At 35.7% G+C, this 22583-nt stretch overlaps 1 protein-coding gene across 1 annotated transcript in view; it reads right to left on the bottom strand.

Moving 5' to 3' along the window:
- The window catches only part of SPATA17 (spermatogenesis associated 17), a 190196-nt gene that overhangs the window by 146800 nt on the left and 20813 nt on the right, over positions 1–22583 (bottom strand). The window contains exons 2-4 of the mRNA XM_089906876.1: positions 18279–18368; positions 16429–16510; positions 3744–3794 (exon numbers count right to left, since the gene is read on the bottom strand). Of these exons, the coding sequence (XP_089763002.1) occupies positions 3744–3794; positions 16429–16510; positions 18279–18368 (223 nt within the window). The remainder of the gene's footprint in view (positions 1–3743; positions 3795–16428; positions 16511–18278; positions 18369–22583) is intronic.

Below are 22583 nucleotides of genomic sequence, written 5' to 3'. Positions count from 1 at the left end.
AAGTTAAGCTCTTTTGAGAAAAGTTACTTCATAGCTTAAAAACTGAAAAGGCAGAGTTGTGGCTAGTAGAAGTAAAACTTCAGCTGCTGGTATCAAGCTGGGGTTGTAATCTTCAGATGTGTATGCCATGAAGGTATGTGGACCACACATTGGTCTCTTCAGCCTCTCATTCCCGCAGACAAATTTTCAGAGCACCATCTTGCAAAAAAATCCACTTACAAATAGATTTGTCCAAGTCCATTACAAATAAGTTCAGTTCCAGTCATGTGATCACTCAATGCTAAAAATTAATCTTTGTTAGGTAATCGCATCAGCCTCTGTGCCAGCAAGCCTCATTCCTGATTCCTCATTACCAAGTTACCAAATTAACTCATCCAAACCTCTGAAGGAAGTCTTTGAACATCTTTGTAGAGAAGGGTTTCTATTATAAATTTCCCACAGTAGTATTTACATCTCCACAGAGCCTCGCAAAAACTCCTGAGTGCCTTTAGGGGATCATTTCAACCTCTATGTAATGCTCAAGTCTTCCTCCCCTTTGCTTTAATGACCACTGCATTCCCACCTCTACTGTTCTCTTCTGGAATGTGTCAAATAAAAAGCAGATATGGGGCTTCCCTGGTGGCACAGTGGTTAAGAATCTGCCTGCCAATGCAGGGGACACAGGTTCCAGCCCTGGTCCAGGAAGATCCCACATGCCGCGGAGCAACTAAGCCCGTGCGCCACAACTAGTGAGCCTGCGCTCTAGAGCCCACAAGCCACAACTACTGAGCCCGCGTGCCACAGCTACTAAAGCCCGTGCTCCGCTACAAGAGAAGCCACTGCAATGAGAAGCCCGCGCACCGCAACAAGGAGTAGCCCCCGCTCGCCGCAACTAGAGAAAGCCCACGCGCAGCAACAAAGGCCCAATACAGCCATAAATAAATAAATAAATTTATTTAAAAAAAAATAATAAAAGGAAAGAAAACAAATCTGGACCTAACAAGGAGAGACTTGATTTGAAAGAATTACTGCAAGAAAGAGGGGGTGAGTGATTCCTGCAGCGATGGAGGAAGACTATTGCGATAAGGAGAATCTTTGACCATAAGATTTGCAAACATGGCGAAACTTAGGCAAAAAGAGTTTTCCTTTTAATAGGAAGGTGTGAACAAGGCTGGAAAGAACCTGATGTGGGGAAGTGGGATAAAAGGGTGGCATAATCATATAGGAGATCTGAGAATGCTTTTACCCTGAAGCCCATTCTCAAGAGGAGGTACTAAGGAGATGCCGTATGCTGGCTAAAGTTCAGGGACCTAGGGGAAGGAGAGAAGCTTAAGCACAGTTTGGTTAATAAACATGTTTTTTCCAGTTGACCAATGGAGACAATCAGTTCAGCTAATCATTTGTGAGGTTAAAGAAATGGGAATTTGGGGGACTGTGTCTGGCCTTGTCATAGGTAAACAAGGGGCCATCCACAGCTAAGTCATATGGGGAAGGGTGGGTTTCTTTGCAGTAAGCTGTTTCCAAAACACAAAAGAGTTGGGGGGGAGGGGTTTAAACTTTGCTGTTTTCTAGGATCACAGGTCTTAGGGAGAGTTCAACATTGTCCGCTGATTTTAAGCAAAGATGAGGTAACCCTGGGCAATACTATTAGGTGTGACCGAGCAGGACCCTATGGGGCCTTCCCAGAACTGACCCACACCCCGCATCCTCCATCTGCCTCTTGTCTGTAGAGAAGTTTTAGCCTCCTAGGCCTTCCCCAAGTTCCAAAGAGTAAATTTAATCAGAGAAATGAGAAAATGCAGAAAGAAAGGAAAAGAGCCAAGCAAGGCAAAATAATAATAGTTTAGCCATTAAACAAAGTTAAGGACCTTTAGTTCCTCCTCAAGGACTGTAGGTAATATTCTGAGCCGTATCCTTGAGCGGTTTTGCAGATACTGAAACCACCACCAAGCAGAAGAAGGTAACTGCATGCTGCCCGCAAGCACGGAGACCCCAGGCCGGTTGGAACCGGAAGGTTGATGATGTTGACTCCTGATGACCTCACCACCAACCAATCGGAAGAATGTTTACTAGCCGATCACACACCCCACAATGCCCCTCCCTCACCCTGTCTTTAAAAACCTTTCCCTGAAAGCCTTCAGGGAGTTCGGGCCTTTTAAGCACTAGCTACCGGAAGCCCTTGCTTGGTGCCTGAAATAAATGCTCCACTTTCCTTCACCACAACCCGGTGTCAGTAGATTGGCTTTACTGTGTATGGGCAAGAGGACCCAAGGTTGGTTCAGTAACGTTAGGAAATGTAGCTTTTAGTATGATGTTAGAATAAGTCAAAAACACTGCCTTCTCAATGGCTTGGTTTGATATGAGTTTCTTAGATATGCCCGGTCAAGGTAAAAGGAATCTTAATGATTCAAGCCAGATCAGAGTTCAATACAAAATTGGGGGCTAAATAATAAACAAGAAAATGCATTTTTCTAACCCTGACTCCTGAGCCTCTGTCTCCCTTGGTGACCTACGGTGATCTATGGGGATGTCTAAGCCTCCTGCCATCAACTGCTTTAGGGCCTCCGTCATCTATTGTTTTTTACTTTGCAGATGTATCTGACAAAGGGCATGCAGAAAAGAAAAAAAATCTAACACTGTTTTAGGCTCAGAGGTTAAGTCTTTGGCAGAGCTGTACAGAGAATCAGAATCTCCTAAATTCCCAGACTCAAGCATTCCCGTTAAAAGAGGAAAGCCACATTATTTTCTTATATTACTGAATTTCTAAGAAAGGTAAATATAGACCAGTGCATCTGGAGTATCTGCCTCTGGAAAAGAAGCAAAAAAGATCTACTTCTTTCTCTTCTTTTTTCCCCTTACACTACAGAACCACCGAGAGGCGGACAGATGCTAGAGATCTGCCCTGGGCTGGGCTCCAACACACTCACATCTGCATAGGAAGGTCCCTTCCCAAAGCAGTGTAAGTCAGCAAAATAATGTTAATTCAACTTGCCTTAGTTCAACACAGGACTTTCAGAAGGTATTTTACTATCTTTCTTCACCCAAAATAAAATCCGTTATTAGCAGAAGCAAGAATTAATAGACTAATGAGAGAGAATATAATAGGGTAACATTAAAACACAGGTTTTAAGGACGTTAATGAAATTCACTTAAGTAATTTCCCCATTTATAATAGCTTCACAATTAAGCTAAAATCATATTGTCTGATACTAAAGAAATTATACTTTTGTCGTGGCTCTTCCCCAAATCTCAGCAGAAACCAAGGAAGCCTCATAATCGCTAAATTCAGCTTCCTATTAGGCAAATAACACATAAAAGTGAACACAGAAATGATAGAAATAAAACTTCTAAGCTGGAAACTGACTTTATTACTGTGAAATCATATGAATAATTTCTAATTGATTTGTATTGGGCAGGAATCTTATATTCCAGAACCATGCTCATCTATTTATCACAATATTTTATATGACATATGGAAACTAATCCATTGCTTCATTAATATTTAGTCTTTCTCTAGTCATGGCTCAGAGATATTTAACATTCTAAAACATAAGCATTGATAATTACATGTTTTACATTTGACTCTAATTTTTAACACTGCCAAAACTATTTAGTACAACTAACTTTTTAACTATGTACTCTTTTCTCTCTTTACCATTAGCATATCAATCAAATTTGCATTATACTGGTTTGCTCATTTTATTAAAAGCGAATTCAGGGCACAATTGACTTTTCATTTGTTTAACAAGTGAAGAAATATTTACCCTGACAGCCATTGCATTGTAGAGATTCATCTTCATAGTGTAATATGCTAACTGTGAATCGAGAAAAAAAAAAAGATGGCATATATTTTAGTTTTACACAAAGACAGTGCAGCCTATTTTTACATATAAAAGATAAGAATCTTTATACATAATACATAATAAGAGTTCTATGCTTAGAAAAATGAAATCAAACTTTGTATTGAAGAGATAGGCTTCCTAATACATAATGCAGGCTTAACCAGAAAAATCTATGGTAGTCAAACTAGGAGCTAATGGAGATATATGACCATAAAATGCTCTCCGCTGAGTTTGATAATCAATGGTGCTCTACTGAGAATAAAATAACAAAGCAGAAATATTCACAAGTGCTGGTGACACGTAGTATTGTATGATTTATTCACTGGGGTTCTTTTAGCCAAAACTCACAGAAACATAAAAGGAATTCATATTTCAAGACGTCTGGTTTAATGAAAAATTCAAAGAAATGCTGTCTTCAGTCGAAATCGTTCAAGGATATGGATGCAGTGATGGAGCAAAATTGTGCCTTCCAACCATCTGTACAAAATGTTATGTACTTAGCTGCCTCCTGAGTAATCCTTGGGAATTTTGTTTCATTTAATATTCATTTTAACACCATAAAATCATAAATACAATGATATCATGTTACAGCAAATCCCCTGACATAATGAAGACTTCCTAAAGACTTGGCTTCTTTCTAGTAGAGACACATTTGTCTTTTAATGCACGAATCTCGGTGACAGTAAATAATCATTTAGCAACATAGCTTATTTCAGTGAAAATATTGCTTTAAATAAAACTTCCACATCTGCTCTTTCAATTAAAAAGACACAATTAACATAATTCATAACAATTCATGACAGTACAATAAACATTGAAATACATATTTTTTCCACACAAAATACACCTTTATCCATTTTATTCAGTCAAAACTCATCAGACTAATATAAACTTGAACTTAGGTAATAGGTGTTATGTTTCAGCAAAAATCAGAGATAAGTGCCTTAGCCTTTTATATAGGGGTTTTCTTCCTCCCTGCAACAAACAGGAATTCATATAAAAGGGTTTCACTGTAATTAGTATTGTTTGAATTGCCTGATCTGATCCACAGCAAATTGTCTGTGGAGAGCAGCAGGGCTAGATTAGTTATCAACAGTCTGAGCAGTTAGTAAACAGTTGGCTGCAATGTGTTATTTACAAATGAACACAATGATGTTACTTCATTTTAAATTCTCTTTCTTCGTTATGGCAAGCAAGGCATAATTCTTGGTGTTTGAGGTCAACTTAAAATATTTACTTAGAGTATTTCTTCAAGGCAAATATAACCAGTAAATATTTTTACACAGAAGAAACATATTGGAAATTATATATTTGAGAAAGTTGGGTTCAGAAAAAGATACTGTTTCTTATCTTTTTTCATATTGCTGTTCAGTCAGCAGCAGTGAGCATTAGCGAGCTTTCAAGCCACAGACCTGAGTTCAGGTCCTGACGTTGCTCTTATCAGCTGTGCGGCTTGAACAAGTTACTTGAAGTCTCCCAGTCTTGACTTCTAGCCTTACAAAATGGGATATCACATACTCCATGGAGTTCTTGTGAAGAATAAAATGAGATCAGGTATTTAAGGTGCTTGGGACATAGCTGATGGTCATTAGGAAAGGGATTATCACTGTTACACATTTTGCGGCTAAAAGTATGTGATTTAACTATAAGTAAAATTCCAAACGGTATAAGAGGTTAAAATTTATTCTGAACAAAGAAGAGATATAGGTTTGAGCCTAAGAATTTTGAATTTTATAGTTAAAAGGTGGGAAAGCACTTTGATTCCAGGTTATCATTCTCATGTGGAGCACAGACAGATGTTACATTGACTCTCAATTCTATAGCCCAGATCCGAAAGTACCACAGAAACATCTGAGAAAACAATGTATGATCCACTTATATGAGGTACCTGGATTAGTCGAATTCACAGAGACAAAAAGTAGAATAGTAGTTACCAGGCACTGGGGGAAAAGGAGGAGCTAGTGTTTAGTGGGTACAGAGTTTCCCTTTAAGATGATGGAAACGTTTTGGAGATTGTTAGTGGTGATACTTGCATAACAATGTGAATGTACTTAATGTCACTGAACAGTACAGTTAAAAATAGTCAAAATGATCAATTTTATGCTATATATATTTTACCACAATTTTTAAAACCACTAAAAAATAATTTGTGAATGTGAATCATGCATTTCCATAAGCTATCTATGAGACACATTAGATGCTTTGAGATTTTGTAAAATACTGTCTCTATATTTCTATTCTGAGCAATGATGATTATTTGTTATACTAATATTTGTTCTTTTGGTTACATGAGTAGTTAAATTATAATTCATACTAAAACCCTTGTTCTTAATATTATTTTCCAGGATTCTGTCCTAAAAGTTTTTTTTTTTCTTCCATTCCATGGAGTTGGATAAGCAAATATATCACAGCTACTAAATATTGATAACATATCCAAAAATGACAGACGATAGTAATTCATCAGCAGAGAAAAATCCCCAAATTTTCCTTACTATATATTAATTTCCTATTTTATCATTAAGGTACCAAGTCTATTTTAAAGAGGAAGACTAAAGATCTGGGGTGAAAATCAAGCATAAAAGATGATAGTTTCAATGTAATGAAAACATGATGTTCAATTATAGATGTTTCCCAACTATTTGTTGACTAAATGAAGGAAGGGGAAAAGAGAGGGAGGGGGAGAAAGAAAAGAGGGAGAGAAAGATAAACAGAATTGATATGTTGCATTTAGAACAGATAGAGTAGGAAGAATTACTGGGATGAAAATCGCATTTGAACACTAAATAAACCACTTGTTGGCCATATGGCCCTTGTCATGTCACCTAGCTCAATTTTCAGAAGGCTTCTGAAATTTTTTCTGGAAGTTGTATTCCTTTTAAAATCGATTTTCTCAGTGGTCAGCATCCATGTGGACCTTTTGGACAGGGCTGCTATTCAATGGGATTGAACCGTGATATCGATGGGAGCATGTCTTGTGTGTGAGTTTCCGTTTTTTCTACCAGGTGAATTACAGTGCAGGGGCAGGGGTGGGGATAGGTTAGAACCATTCTCTTAGAGGTCAAGTGATATTCAAAGCTCACTGCACCAGGTCCCAATTTTGTTCTCCGATCATCTCCCACCACGCTGCTCCTTTAAACCTCAATCTGATCAAATTATTATCTTTTCTTCTTCATGTCCGTGCTCCTACTACTCGCCTTGCCTAAAACGTCTTATCATCCTTTTCTAGCTGTCCAAATCCTCTGTGTCCTGCTGTTCTCACAAACATTTATAGGAGAAACCACCTTTTCTCCCCCAGTCTAAGCACCAGCAACTGGAAGAAGCTGCTGGCATTCTCTCAGCTCCAGTGGATACTTTCAAACCATTTCAAACCAGTAGGAAGTACTCCTTTAGAAGCAACAACAACTACCACGACAAAAACCCAAAGAACAAAAAACCTCACTGTTTACTCTCAAGCTTTTCACATTTATCACTCTCTCTCCCTTTGGTGTTGTCACCCGTCCTCAGGTCTCTAGGTACACTCTCCTTTCCCCTCCTCGCCTCCCCTGACCTACTCCAATAATATGCTCTAAGCGTTTTGGCACCAAGCTAAAGGTCTTATTCTTCACCACAGCTCCTGCCGTATCTTAAGGCTTTCCAAATTCGCATATACAACACACTCAATTACCTGCTCTCACTATTGCCTGCCTTTCCCAGTCGCGATGACATCCACTTCCCATAGCCATGTTCCAGACGCTGTGAACTATTTTCTCCTCTTAAGTCTTAAACTCAGATTGCAAATTCTTCTCCTTAAATCCCTGATAGCTTAATTTCTATTAAGGGCTTTTCCACCTAGTAGACAGATCTAGTACAGGTATGTCCTTCTCCTCAGTTTCAAGTCCTTCTTCACATATGTTTATATACAATGGCTACATTGATAGTTTGCTAATGAACATATCATAAATTAACTAATCTTTCCATTATTGTTGAGCATTTAGGTTGGAAACCAAGAAAACCTGAGTTTCAAACGGTCAATCATTTTCAAAAACAGAACATTTAAAGTAATACATATTTATAATAAATTTGAGTAATACATCTATATGAACTTGACCAGATCAACTGGCTTTATTTGCTAGACTGGGCAATACAGAGGAAATATTTGCATTAAAGTGATGACTCTGGAAACTCGAGAAGCCAGGCACATATGGATAACAGATCTGGGGAGCCTGTGCCTTTGTTATTTTCCACATCAGTGCCATCCTCATTTCATAATTTTGAGTATGATCATTAAAATGATTTAGTATCAAATAATCATGAGTATTTTGTGCATATGCTTTGCCTTGTTCGCTGGCAACTGATACCAATCTGGTCGTTATCAACAGCTGATTGTTAAAATAACCTTCCGTCTTCTACACACACACAAAATTAAAAGCCAATTACATTATTTTTCACCGTTATTATTAATGTAATCTTTAAAAGCAAGTAAACTAATTCTAAATCATATTATTATAATGAAAATGTTAGCAAAGTTTTAAATTTATATTAGAAAAGTCAGAGTCTTAAGTTATCCAGCCTTTGGTATTTATTTAAAATGTCAGATCCTGAGGGGAAAAAATAGATTATGTTTCAGTTTTCTGCTCTAACACTGAAGAGTGATAAATGTTGCCTCATTAACATATAACTGAATTGGAAGCCTTATAAAGAGATTTATAAAAAGAGTTGGGCTCATAGAAGGAACATTCATTTATCTAATGAAGAGAAATAAAAATGTCCGTACAAGCAACCATGACAATCTCATCAGTTTTAAAAATAATGACTGAAATTTTATGTATTTTTACTATCCATTCAAAGACAAACCTGCTGATATTTATCATGACAACGCAAAATGGGATTTGATAGCAGATGAGATCCTTTGTTCCACTTAAAGTTAATAGGATCTCTTTCCATTGTTACTCTTTCAAATACTAATCAAATACGAAAACTTTGTGAGAAGAGCAGTAAAATGATAAGCAGTATATAAGTACTGTGAGCCTTTTCAGCAATAAATTATTTTTATAATTTGAAGAATAACCTATTTTTAATGAATATTATCTTTATAAATTAATCAGTTCTACCAGAGGCTATTAATATACTTTAACAAAAAGTTTTAACCAAGTTCTGTTAATGTGGTGCCATATATATGTTATTCACCAAATGATCTCAATTTAAAAACATAACACTGAGCCGTTCAGAACTACAGTTACATATATTTTTTCACAATAATGCATATAGAATTAATCACATATATCAGGGTAGCTGCTCTCAGAGTGTGGTGACTAAAAATAGTGTACTTGATATTAAACATCATATAAACTATATAATGGGGAAATTGAAAAGGATAACAAGATGCATACAGCTGTCCTATTAGGTTATATTGATGAATTCACTCAGGTAACGCTCAAAGTGTTAGTTTTCCGAAAGAGGGAGATGAAATATTTGAACACTTTTCTGGTACTATTGCCTACAGAAATAACTATTTTCACTACACCATTTATGAAATAAAGCAAAAAGTGTAAGGACAAGCTATATAGAACATTATACAGTTGAAAACAAGAAGGGGACCAAAACAGTAGGACCATTTGAGTATCCAATGGGAAGCGCAGGTTTCAGTAAAATCATAGCAGGAATTCAGCAGGTCTGGGATGCACGTGCACTGAACACACACACCAGGTGACTAGAAATCCACTGTTAATAAAAAAGAAGAATCAGAGCACATCCTCACTAACAGGGAAAAGTTTTTGAGGTTGTGAATCAACAGTCCTCGGTCCCTACGACGGACAAATTTGGGTTATGTTGCCAGATACGGCAGCATTAAAGTCAGCAGGAAGACCTGAATGGATACTGAAAGTTAAAATAAACAAAAACAATAGTCATCCAGGAAGCAGAAAAGAATCAAATCAGAAAAGAAAACCGGAATGGCTCTGTTATCGTGGGTTAGTGAGGGCACCATAGTGGAGAACGCATAACACTATAGGACTGGATAAGTTGACTGGTGTTGCTGTGAGAATTATTTAAAAGCTGGATAGAAATATTCTGGTATAGTAGAATTTTGAGGGAGGCTGTCTAAAAATACAGAACTTATCTAAAGAGATCCTAGGACTTCTGACTTTCCACAGTTCCCTTTGTTTGACCTTTGCCACATGTGAGACTGTTGATAACTCCAAGTTTTCTAACAGTTTTCTCCTCTGCTTCCTGTGATACTGTGTCTCTGTTTTTCTGCTTATTATCTACCTATAACTCCCTTCCTCTGCCTAAATCCTACTAATGCATTCCACAAGCCTCAATCCTTGGCCCTCTGCTCTACTGTTCAGATACTTTTCCATCAGGTAGAAAATCCTGCCATCTTATAATGATGGCTCTAAAACCTTTATCTCTAGCTCTGACTCTTCATCTAAAAGTCCTCTTTAATAAGCTTTTGTTCAGTGCTAATTATAACGTGCCAGACACTCTTCCGAGAGATAGCAAAATCGCCGTACAAGACACCACCACATGGAGGTGTCCTAACATCATCACAAACTCAAAATCTCACAACATCTTTTTGTAAAAGCTTCACTGAGTGTCCCATTCAGAATGTTTTCTTATCAACATCCATGCTTTTGTTGTCATTACAACCATTAATCAGCTTTGCTGAGATAAAAATGCAGCTATCTTACTAGCTTATAAGACAAAAAGTTTATTTCTTACTCACATTACACGTGGGCTAAGTTTCCCTGTGGCTATGGCCCACAACACATGGCTTAGCCCAAAATCAATGAGATGGGGAGGAATCATTATTTTATGAGGAGGCGGGTAGGGAAGAGTTTTTGGCACATGTGGATACCAATCTACCAGCTAGGTTGACCATAGAGAAGTCTTCTAACTTATATCCCGGTGAGTTATTAATTTATCCAGTTAGCAAAAAATTCTACAGGCTTTCTATGTGACATTTACTGTGATCGTTTGAGATATAATAAATAGAATAGTCATTGCATCTCAGGAGCTCCCAAATAAGAGATGTAAATAAACAAATGGGTCACAGCGACACAAACACCTACAGGAGTAAAGCATGAGGAAGGCACACCTAATATCTGCAGTCTCCTACCATTCTATACTCAGCCTCAGGAGATCCGGAAGGTTAATCCGTAAGTAAAGTCTTGAAGGATGAATAGGGATTCAGACCAATGGGAGGCAGGTCAGAGTGAAGAATGGCATTCCAGGCAGAGTAAAGAGCATTTGCAAAAAACCTGTAGGGCATGGCGTATCTTGATATAGCATGGAAAGTGGTTTAACGTGTCCAGAGTATGTTTATACAGGTTTAGCAAGAAGTGAGGTTAGATAAGCAATCATGAGACTATGAAAACATGACATGTCATGTTGAAGAGTATGAATTTTGTGCTGTATGCTACAGTGAGGACGGTGGGCATGGGAGTGAAACTATCAAGTTTAGGTTGGAGTCAAGAGATTTTCTGAGGGACAATGCAAAGTATTTGATGACTGATAAGAGAGAGGGGGTGGGGAAAAGAAGGTGGTGGGGAGTCAGGGATGACTGTGGGTTTCCAGCTGAACGGTTGTACCATTTACCTGAATAAAGGAATAGAGAAGGAGGAACAGATTGGGGCTATCTGAGGGACCTCCAGAGAAGACTTTTAGTATGTACTTAGCATATGGATCTGCAGGGATCAGGAACTGAGGCCCATCATCTAATCACCCTGAGCCTCCATGTCTCCGCCTATAAAATGAAGATACAACACCTGCACGTTCGACTTGACAGACTGTTACTGTAAAATATGAAACAATGAATGTAAAACATGTGTTTAAACAAGAAAGTCCTTTAGGGCTTCCCTGGTGGTGCAGTGGTTGAGAGTCCGCCTGCCGATGCAGGGGACACGGGTTCGTGCCCTGGTCCGGGAGGATCCCACATGCCGCAGAGCGGCTGCACCCATGAGCCATGGCCGCTGAGCCTGCGCGTCTGGAGCCTGTGCTCCGCAACGGGAGAGGCCCCAACAGTGAGAGGCCCGCGTACCGCGCGCACAAAAAAAAAAAGGAAGTCCTTTAAAAATGTAGGAAGTTATTTTATTAAAGTCACATTCAGCTCCTTACCAACCTGCCGCTGCGCCTCAAATACTCTGAGCCATCTAGATCAACATCCTCACCATTTCCTGTTACACCACGCTCATTCCCAGTTTCAGACCTTCATTCACGCAGTTCCTAACCGAAATGGCCTTCCCTCTCCCCAGGCTATAGTCTACTGATGCCCTGAGGTTCAGTGCAAGTCTCACCTCTTAGACTTTTGGAGGTAACATTAACTTCTCACCTGAGCGCTTATTACTTGCCTGTGTGTGTTTGGTGGGGGTAGTGCCTTTTAAATTGACTTTCCTTTTTAGTTAATTTATTTAATAGATAATATATTCACAGTGTTTAAAATTCAAAAGCTACCAAAGAGTTTACAGTAAAAAGTCTACTTCCTACGCTTATTCCTCAAGTTCTCTTCCCCCAGGCAGTTAATAACATCAGTTTTTGGTGATCCTTCCCCAGACAAGCAAATTAAAATCAGTGGCTTTCAGATTATGCTCTGGTGGCTCAGATGACAACAGAGGCCACAGGGAAAGAGACCAAGCAGTTCTGTTTCTTCTGATTCCAAAATAGCTGCACTGTTTGTACTTATTTTACATACAGGGCTAAAAATTTTGCTATATTTTAGTAACAGCAACTGTTACTAAAGTTTTAAAATTGCTAACTATACCATTCATTTTGTAGCCTAATATATACTATATGGCATTATTATTGTATTCATATACAGCTGTTAGGCAAAAACAAAAATTTATGCAGAATAAATTTGGAAATGGTGGTTTAAATAATTGCTATAGGACTATGTGTTCTCAGCCCTAAAATCTGAGCTCTGAGAAATTACACTGAGGGTGTGTGGGGATGATAAGAGGAGAGGTGTAAGCAGAAAAAGAGAAAAAACAGAGTAAATATTCCACATGCCTGGGAAAGAGCAGGGCGTTAGCTTTTGTAATAAGAAAATACGACACTGGGCATTCTTATTGCTCCTGGGAGGTGGCTAAAACTCTAGGGATAAGCTTGGTGGCAGCTGTGGAAGAGACAGGATTCTAAGCACTAGGGAAGATATCAGCTTTGGCAAAAATTCCCTTTCCCTTTATGTGGCCCAGTAGCCATGGAATCCTCCAAGGATGAATCCTGAAGGATCAAACACACACATAAGCTCGGACAATAGACATCTTACGAATGAAGCCCCGACAAAATCTCTGCTATGTTGGCACTACTTAAGTCTCACAGGACTTCTGTATAAACCAGAGAGGGGAAATCTCCAATAATGACTGAGATTGAACTGCCTATCAAACCTATATATAAGGGTTTCGGAATCAAACCAAATTGGGTTTGAACTTTTCTCCACTTATCACTAACCGTGTATCCTTGGGGAAGTAACTATCTCTGAGCCTAAAATTCGTCATCTATTAAATGGTGATAGTATTCACAGGACCGGTATAAGACTTTAGTTGGTATATACATTAAGTATACAAAATGCTTAGTACAATATTTCACTAGTCAACCAGTAAATGTCAGCTATTTTAAACTCATTCAATAATTATGTACTGAGATCAGATTATGTTATTTATTGAATCCTTATGTGCATTCAATGGCAAAAACAGATAAATAAATAAAACAGACCTGTTCTGAAATACCTTACAGATTAATAGATTTAAAAACCATCAAGAACCAATCTAACTGAGGAAAATCTCCATTTTTAATTGTTTTCAAGAGCCCAAAGATAATCAGATGCAAATCTGGAGAATAACTTGGCGATGATGCTGAGCAATACTCTTTTTGATCAAACCTAGTTGAGACACTAAAGTAACAAACAATTTTCTTGGGTGGCTCATTACTTGAACTTTTAAAGATATTTTTTCAGCAACTCCAACACCATTAGAACAAATATAGATTCCAAAGTTGAATATTTTGACAATAGTCACTGAAATGTATACACTTTAGTATGTTTGATTAAAAGGAGGTGTCAATTCATAACCATCTGAATGGTGGCCGTGAGCAGAAATAGCAGCAATGAAAGTTAAGTCATAATGTTCATGGAATGACATATACATAAGTATACGCTCCTGTCTTGTCTACACAAAGATATAGATCTCCAACCACTAATGAATAATAATAAACAATAGGGCTAAAAATGCTCATTACTCCATAGAAAACAGCTTAATTTTTGATCATCCTATTTAATTAATCTGATTCTATTAAAAACTGACTTGAAGGAGCTCCTACTGACCAAATCTAGGAAAATTTTAGCACCAAATCAATTAGTGATAATTTATTATAACCCATTAAATAAAGTAGGAATTTATGAGTTAAAACTGATGAAAGAAAGAAAGAAAGAAAGAAAGAAAGAGAAAGGAAGGAGGAAAGAAAGGAAGGAAGAGGAAGAAAGGTTCTTTCTTATGCTAAAGTGCTAACAAGTATAAACAGAAGAAATGACAAAATTAGAAAATCACTATTTGACAAATATGATAATAATTGATTCTGGTAAGATCCATCATTAGATGCTAAACCTAGGGTAAAAATTTTTGATGAGGAAGAAGGTATATACCCAGTCTTAAAACATTGCCTCACAAGATAAAAATAGCAAGTCTACAGTGTAAGTGTGTTAAATTATCAAATTTAGCGTTAACTGCCATGCAACAAACTGACAGTATATGGTTCCTAACATGATGTATTGAGATGTATTTCTAGAAAAAAGGCATAACCTCAATCTAACAATGACGAAACATAACCAAACCAAAACTGAGAAATAATCTGAAAAATAGTCTATATTCTTCAAAAATATCAAGGTCATGAAAAGCAAAGACAGACCAAACATATTAAAGGTGACTAAAGAAAAACAACAGCTAGGTACAACGTGAAATCCTGGTTTTTACCCTGGAAAAGATGTTTTTGCTATAAATGACATTATTGGGAAAATCAGTGAAACGTGAATAGCGTCTAAAGATTAGATAATAGTATCGTACAGATGTCAGTTTCCTGATTCTGATCATTTTAATATGGTTATGTAGAAAATATCCACTGATGAATTGAGAGGAAAGAGGCACCACTTCTGCAACTTTGTCTTAAATAATTCAAAATAACCATAGAAAAAAGACCAAAAATATGTATAGAGGGGTAAAAGAAAATGATAAAGTAAATTTGTTCACTTTAGTGAAGAAATCTGCATAAAGAATATAGGGGAATTCTTTGTACTATTTTTGCAACTTTTCTGTAAATCTGAAATTATTTCGAAACTTAAAAATTACTTTTTAAGTAGTCTGAAATGTCAATGATGTAAGAGATTTGTGTTCTAGACAAGAAACCCCATGCTAACAATTAACAAAATTAATGAAAGATACTTTAAGTTTGTTGCAGACATGTAAGTGGGCTATTCAGCCAGTTAAATTAAAAGAATAAACTTTTCTTTGGTTTTGGTGGATTTTTAAAATCTTAAGTAACATATTAATTAAGTGGGAACGTATAGTATTAAAATAGGAGCTTAACTTGAGAGAATCATGTTATTTAGAGAAGTTATCACTAAAATGGGTTCCCCTGTAGGGACATCAAATCTGCTTTATAAGAGCATCACAGTGATTTTAAACCTAACTGTAAGATCCAATACTTGTAAAAAGTTTGGGCCAGCATTTTTTAAAAAATACTTTATTTATTTCATTAAATCTAAAGTATTAGGCTCTTACTCCAAGCAGTCCCTGTATTTTATTAACATGTTTTAAACTTTTCTTGCCAAAGGTGAACTCTCATCATTTAGTTGTCTACTTATATTTTTTCTTTTCCCTCTCTATATCTTTTAATTTCACTTAGATGCCTCTAATAAAGAATAAATTAAGAACAAATTTAAAGTATTATAGTAGAAAATAGTAACAAATCAGAAAACTTGTGAAGTAGGCAAAGGATTATAAACCTCCTCATTTTGTATCAAAAAATTATTTTTTTCTTAATTTCTGAAATAATTAAACTGAAGTATAAGTTGGCATGTTATCTCATACTTCTGCAAGTCTATCAGTGGATATAGATGATTGTGTTATGCTATATTTATTAAGGCAATCTTCAAAAATCCCAAGAGTCAATTATAGGAAATGGTAAGTAGCACAGAGAGAAATTATCTTACACTTTTATTTTGTAGAATTAATTTGGGGCACTTCAACCAATGTTTATTGACAGTGCAATGGGCCAGGGATTGGTCTAAATGTTGGTGGACCAAAGATGAACAAGCTACAGTGATTACTCTGAAAGAGCTCACCGTCTAGAAAATAGAGACTCTTCAACAAATAATACATACAAATGCATATGCTGTGAACGGTACTTTAACAAAAATAAAATATCTAGTATAGTTTGGGTATAAAGAAATGAGTCATCAATTCTCCATGGAAAAATCAGCAAAGGCTTCTGAGAAGAATTCTCATTCTAAAAATTAAACCCAATTTTGTTCTCACATAAATATTATCAATAACTTCAAAACTACATGTAAATGTGACTAAAGTGAATTAGTTACAACAAATTTAATAATTCAAGTGCCAACATATATAAATTTTATATTTACCTTCACAATTAGTTGATAATGTTGTCTGCCTAAGTAACCTCTCCATCGTTTCTGAATAATTGTTGCTACTCTGTGTAAGTACCTGGGTGAAAAATATGCTTATTAGTATGCTTTCACTGAAACAATGATATATCTTCAATTTTTGCTTAGAATATTCCTTTTCACAATTCAAGAAATCAAATTCAAAGCCGAGTTTACATGTACTTTTAAAGACAGTATGAAGGTTCCCAAAAAACCTAAAAATATGACCTAACTAAAAAAACTAAAAACTACTATATGATCCAGCAATCCATTCCTGGGTATATATATCCAAATAAAACAAAAACATTAATTTGAAAAGATATATGTACCCCAATATCCAATAGCAGCATTCTTTATAATTACCAAGATATGGAAGCAGCCTATATGTCCATCAACAGATGAATGGATAAAGAAGATATTTTTATATATACATATATATACACACACACATATATATATGTATATATGTATGTATACACACACACAAACACACACACAATGGGATACTGCTCAGCTACAAAAAAGAATGAAATTTTGCTATTTTCAACAACACGGGGTATTATGCCTAGGGAAATTAGTCAGACAGAGAAAGCCAAATACTATATGTTATCACTTATATGTGGAATCTAAAAAATAAAACAAACTAGTGAATATAACAAAAAAGAAGCAGACACTCAGATATAGAGAATGAACTAGTAGTTACCAGTGGGGTGATGGAAGAGGAAGGGAATAGATAGAGGTAGGGTATTAAGAGATACTACTCTGTAAAAAATAAATAAGCTAAAAGGATATATTGTACAGCACAGGGAATATAGCCAATGTTTTGTAACTATAAATGTAATATAATCTATAAAAATTTTGAATCGCTATTAATATGAAACTAATATTGTAAATTACTTCAATAAAAATAAATAAGAGAAAATTAAAAAGAAAGAAGAATGCAATGAAATATTGAAATATATTTTTTAAAAGACTATGTAAAACAGGTCATAGTGACATGTTAAGAAATAAGCCAGGCACTATTGATATGAATCGCTATAAGTACTTTGAAATAATTTGTGAGGTCAAGAAACACTTCCCTTTTTCATTCTCATATTACTCGGTCTATCTTAGCTAAAGTCATTTTAGTCTGCTGAATTAAAAAATACTCTCTGCTCCCATGTTCCTATTTGGTATAGTGGCCAAATGAGAACCGTCATCTTCATGCTTTTATTTGCATGTCTGGCTCCTACTAGTAAATATAAGGAATTATACAGTATAACCCCTAGCTGACCATCTGAGTTAATTACGGATTAGTCATATTCTTCCAGGGCAATATTTTTCAGAATTGATGAGAAACTGAGGGAAATTTGAGCACTGAAGAAAAAGTGGAAACAGTTAAGATAGGGATCAACTGCAGTCTCTGTAATCAGAATGACATCATTTTGGTGTCATTTGCCTTTATTTACCAACACGTTGGAGAGGACTGGAATAGCTTCTTTTTGTTTTGTTTTGTTTTTCTTTCTTACCAGTCAATAAGTTCATTGCTATAAAAATACAAGTCCAATAATTTGTCACATCCTATGGAACTTGAAGAAAATAATCTGATCAAGTATATTTATGACATTGAGAATTTTTAAAAGAGATATGGTCAACATCATTTGGTTTCTTTATATGTGAGAAAATATGACCAAAAAGAGTTATGTCTTTAAAGGACATCATATAATTTATTAACTTCATTACAAGTAAAATAAAAAATTATTTGCAATAAGAACCACATGAATAAATTACATTTTCTAAGGAGTATATTTTTATGATATATCTGAGGTTCCATGACAAAATCAATATACCTGATATATGCTCGAACTTGACATCCTCGAAACCAGCTCTGGATTTTAACTGCTGCATCATTCTCCTTTTTTCGAAATACATCCACAACGCTAAAAAGAAATTTTTTAAAGCATTTCATTAGTGACTAATATAATTCTAAAGCAAATCAACCTGTTAAACTTAATTTTTAATTTCTTTGAAAATGATAATTATAATTCAAATGTCATTTTACATAAAATTAAAATACTAAAGAAACTATTCCAGAAATTATAAGCTATGCTTCAAAAATTAACCTTTCTCTAAGAGGCCATGTGCTTTCAACAGCTTTACTTTTTTTAAATTTTATAATCACCTATTTGCAACTAATTAATTCACCAGTGGTTTTTATAAGGAAATTTAAAAAGCAATGTGCCATTTTGTCATTATTTTAAAAACATAATCATTTGAATTTACTGTTTAAATGCCACTACACATATTATGAAAGATTAAAATCGTTGCATATTTCACTTACTTTATCAGTTAAATGAATTGCCTCTAAGTAAAATGCATCCATCATTTTACCTGTTCTAGATAGAGTTCTTAGAACATGTATTTCAGTTAAAGGAGGCAGGGGCCAGGGCCATAGGCCTTATAAAGAGGTAAGAAATTCAGTCTTTAGATTTTACTGACTTATAGGAAGAAAAGGTTTAGTCAGGACAGATCTCCATCTTAATTTTTTCAGTCATTACAAGTCTCCCTCTCCATCCCCATCTGATAAAGTCATGTTGCTTAGGGCAATTACTGTAGACCACAGAGTAATTTCTCTCCTAGAAGGCTGGCTGGCATTTAGCACTTTATGTTTGCTGAATGAATAAAGAATTGCTAGTCACTTATTTTTTACTTTTTAAAAAATTCTCTCAAGAATTGTGTTTTCTTAGGCTATTTTTTTGTTTTCATTGTACGTTAAATATATAGATTTCATTAAATTTATATAATTAGAACAAAAATAGAATGGGAAAAATATTTCAAACAATATTATGAAGTTGGCTGAGAAAGCAAACAGGATTAGCAATTAAACTGTCAGTGACAAATAGTTAAAGAAGTAAATAGACAGATTATCTACTAGATAAGCAGGAAAGAGTTAGTTACCTAGAAAGCCTGACTGAAAAGGACCTACAAAAGCAGAGAGAGGAACAAAAATTATGCATCAAGTCAGTGACCCAGATGTGAAAAAGAGTAGTGGTGAGAAATCGCACAGATCAGTAAGGTTGCATAAAGGGTAGCAGAAGTGAAGAACAAACTGTAAAAACTACACAAGAGAATTGTCACTCACTTTACCAGATAATGGAAGGCACCATGATAAGATTATCGTATGATGCAATAAAATTAGCTGGAAATAACTGTGTGAGGACACAGTAGACAATTAGAAGAAAAGAAAGTTTCGTTATTGCTGTATGTTTGCCCTTCAGGTACAAAATAATAGCAGAAACATGTATAAACTGTATTCTTGGCTCAAATTATTAGACTGCACGTGGGAGAGACAACAGCTTAAAGTACTTTCCTCCATGGAGCCTTCCTTGAATCCCCAGAATCCATGAGGCCTTTCCATTACACACGCTCATAGCTCTTCATAACATTTAACACAATCATATGTAATTGTTTAATGAGGGTCTTTCCACTAAACATTAAGATGCAAAAGGCAGTCATCTTGTCTATTTTGTCCCACATGACTCTCTCAGTGGGTCCAGAGAGATAATGGATGTTATGCCTAACACTCAACCTTTGTCCTCCCAGAGCTGCTTCCTCTGGGGGACTGCATGTCACCTGCCACATTTAATCTCTGTGAAGAATGCCATTTGCAAGCTCCCTCACTACACCTTTCACTGCATGGACATCTCTCCCCATTTTAGGATGACAGAGTTGTTGAGAACCCAACAGGAACCCCCATGCTCTTAGTAACTTGAGTCCTGGGGTGATTATGGGTAATAGACAGGCAGATCTCTGAATGAACCTGTTGAAAGAAGTAGAGAAAAGAATAATAATATCTTAAACAAATTAATACCTTATGTGCTAGCACTGTTCCTAGCATTTACATACCACTGAGTTAACTCACATATAATCCTTTCACATCTCGATGAAGTAAATAAATATGCCCATTTGACAGCAGAAGATACTGAGGCAGACGGAAGTGTAGCTATATGCCCAAGGTCACACATTGGTGGGTGTCAGAGCGGAGATTTGATTCTAGGTAGTCTACCTCTCAAGGCTGCATTCCTAACCATCACTTCCCCCGAAGGGGAAGAGGAAGGATGAGAACAGAAGGGAGGGAAGTAAAAGGGAAGAAAAAGCAGGTAAAAAGGGCAAGAGGAAAAATGCACGTAAGCCATTTCCAAATATAATATTGAAATTGTGTGGCATAAAATAGCACCAATCTCCTAATAACAATAAATAAAGATGAAGATGTGGAAAAACATCAACATCTATAGCAAAAAACAAAAATTTCTCACTACACCGAGTACTGTGAGAATGCAGTACAATAGGCACTCGTGTATATGGCCAGAAGGAAACAATTTGGTCTTTGAACACATACAGAAAACCTTCATTTATAAGAGTTTCAAAAGTCACACAACTTCAGGAATGTTCATTAGAAGTGCATACACATGGTAGTAAAGCTATAATGGGAATGATAAAACACAAATTTCAGGACAGACGTGCAGTAAATTTCTAAGAGCTGTCATGTCTTCATAAACTAGGAATGCCATAAACGGGAAAACCAAAGACTTTGTGCTGTGGTCACTATATTTGAGGGAAAGAAAAGAAACTTTGAAAAAATTAAACAACCCAGTTGAAAAGCAGCAAAACACAGGCAATTTACAGAAAAGAAAATACAAGCAATTTACACTTCTAAAAGCCTCTGACCTGGGTTCTGGGTATATTTGCACTTTTGAGATCTATAGCAAACCATCTTGTGAGTGCCGATGTGTATTTCAGGAAAAATGACACTGAAACAAACAAGGTCCTTAAAATTTCAGAAAACAAGGCCCTTTAGTCAAGAAGCTGAAGTTAGGGATTGATGAATGGTTACCAATGTTAAATTTTACTGTCAAATGTCATCACTGTTCCAAAAAAGGTAAGCACATTTAGAATTTCGTTCTGAACAGTTAACTGATAGATGTTACTTCCACAAAATATGTGAATTTGCTGCTTCTGCAAGGCAATGTGAAAGAGGAAGTATTACCATTATGTATTCAATACATTTATTTATGGAATTTTGGTACAATGTACATTGAAAAACATGTGAAATACTGAAGAGACTAACAAATGGCATTAAAGTGTTTTTAATAAAAGATCTTTTATAAAATGTTGTTTTAAAAAAGCACCAAAAGACACTCAAGATGAGTCAGGAATTTTTTAATGATGTATCATTGTACTATTAAAGTAACAGAAACAACCTAAATAAGCAAGAGATGGACTACAGTACATCCATAAAATGGAAAACTATTTTGTCCTTACAAAAAATTAAGTGGATCAATGTCTTCACATAGACAAAACATGTTGTAATGGGAAAAAAAAGGAAGATACAGTACAATACATGATCCCATATTTATAAAAAACAATTTTAACTACATGAGTATGTGAATATAGGCACAGAAAAAGTCTTGCTTTGTACAAATAAGGTTATTAAAAGTGGTTGCCTTTAGGAAATAAAATTTGAAAGGAGAAATTTACTTTATTAACTTCTGAATTTGGCAAATTATTTTATAAGAGCTGTGTAATACGTTGTAATTAATTTTTTTAAAATTTGTAATGAATAAACTAACACAATCCCTTAGAAAAATAGAAACACATTTTCAAGTTTAAGGGAAATATTAGACTTATCTAGGCATTAAACCCTAAGGAATTTGACCATTTAATATAACATGAACTATGGCCTAACCTAGTTAAAATATTAGGATAGTGGTCAGCACTTTTGCTTTGTGGAAAGACCTTAGCTCAAATTCTAACTGTGTCACTTACTGGTTGGGTTACCTTAAGCAAGTTTTTTAATCCAAAATTCAGTTTCTTCTGTAAAATTTCAACAACAGTGTATCATGGGTATGTTTGTTGGCATATCACAAAGAAACTGGAAGACTGGTAAGTAATATGTTTTCAATAAATGATAATGATAATTACTACATTTTTACATAATGATGGGCATCTATGTAGATTGCAGGAAGAAAAAAATACCAGTCTGTCAACATCTTATTCATTAATTCAAAAAGATTTATTATATGTAAACTATGTGTTAGTACAGCATTTAATTATTATTGAATAAATCTGACATGTAACACTTTGTTAAGCTTAAG

The sequence above is a fragment of the Delphinapterus leucas genome, chromosome 1 (genome assembly GCF_059928025.1).
Source record: "Delphinapterus leucas isolate spDelLeu-1000000601 "Yukka" chromosome 1, BTC_Dleu_Yukka2, whole genome shotgun sequence".
NCBI lineage: Eukaryota > Metazoa > Chordata > Mammalia > Artiodactyla > Monodontidae > Delphinapterus > Delphinapterus leucas.
This window is presented reverse-complemented; position numbering and strand designations above follow the sequence as displayed.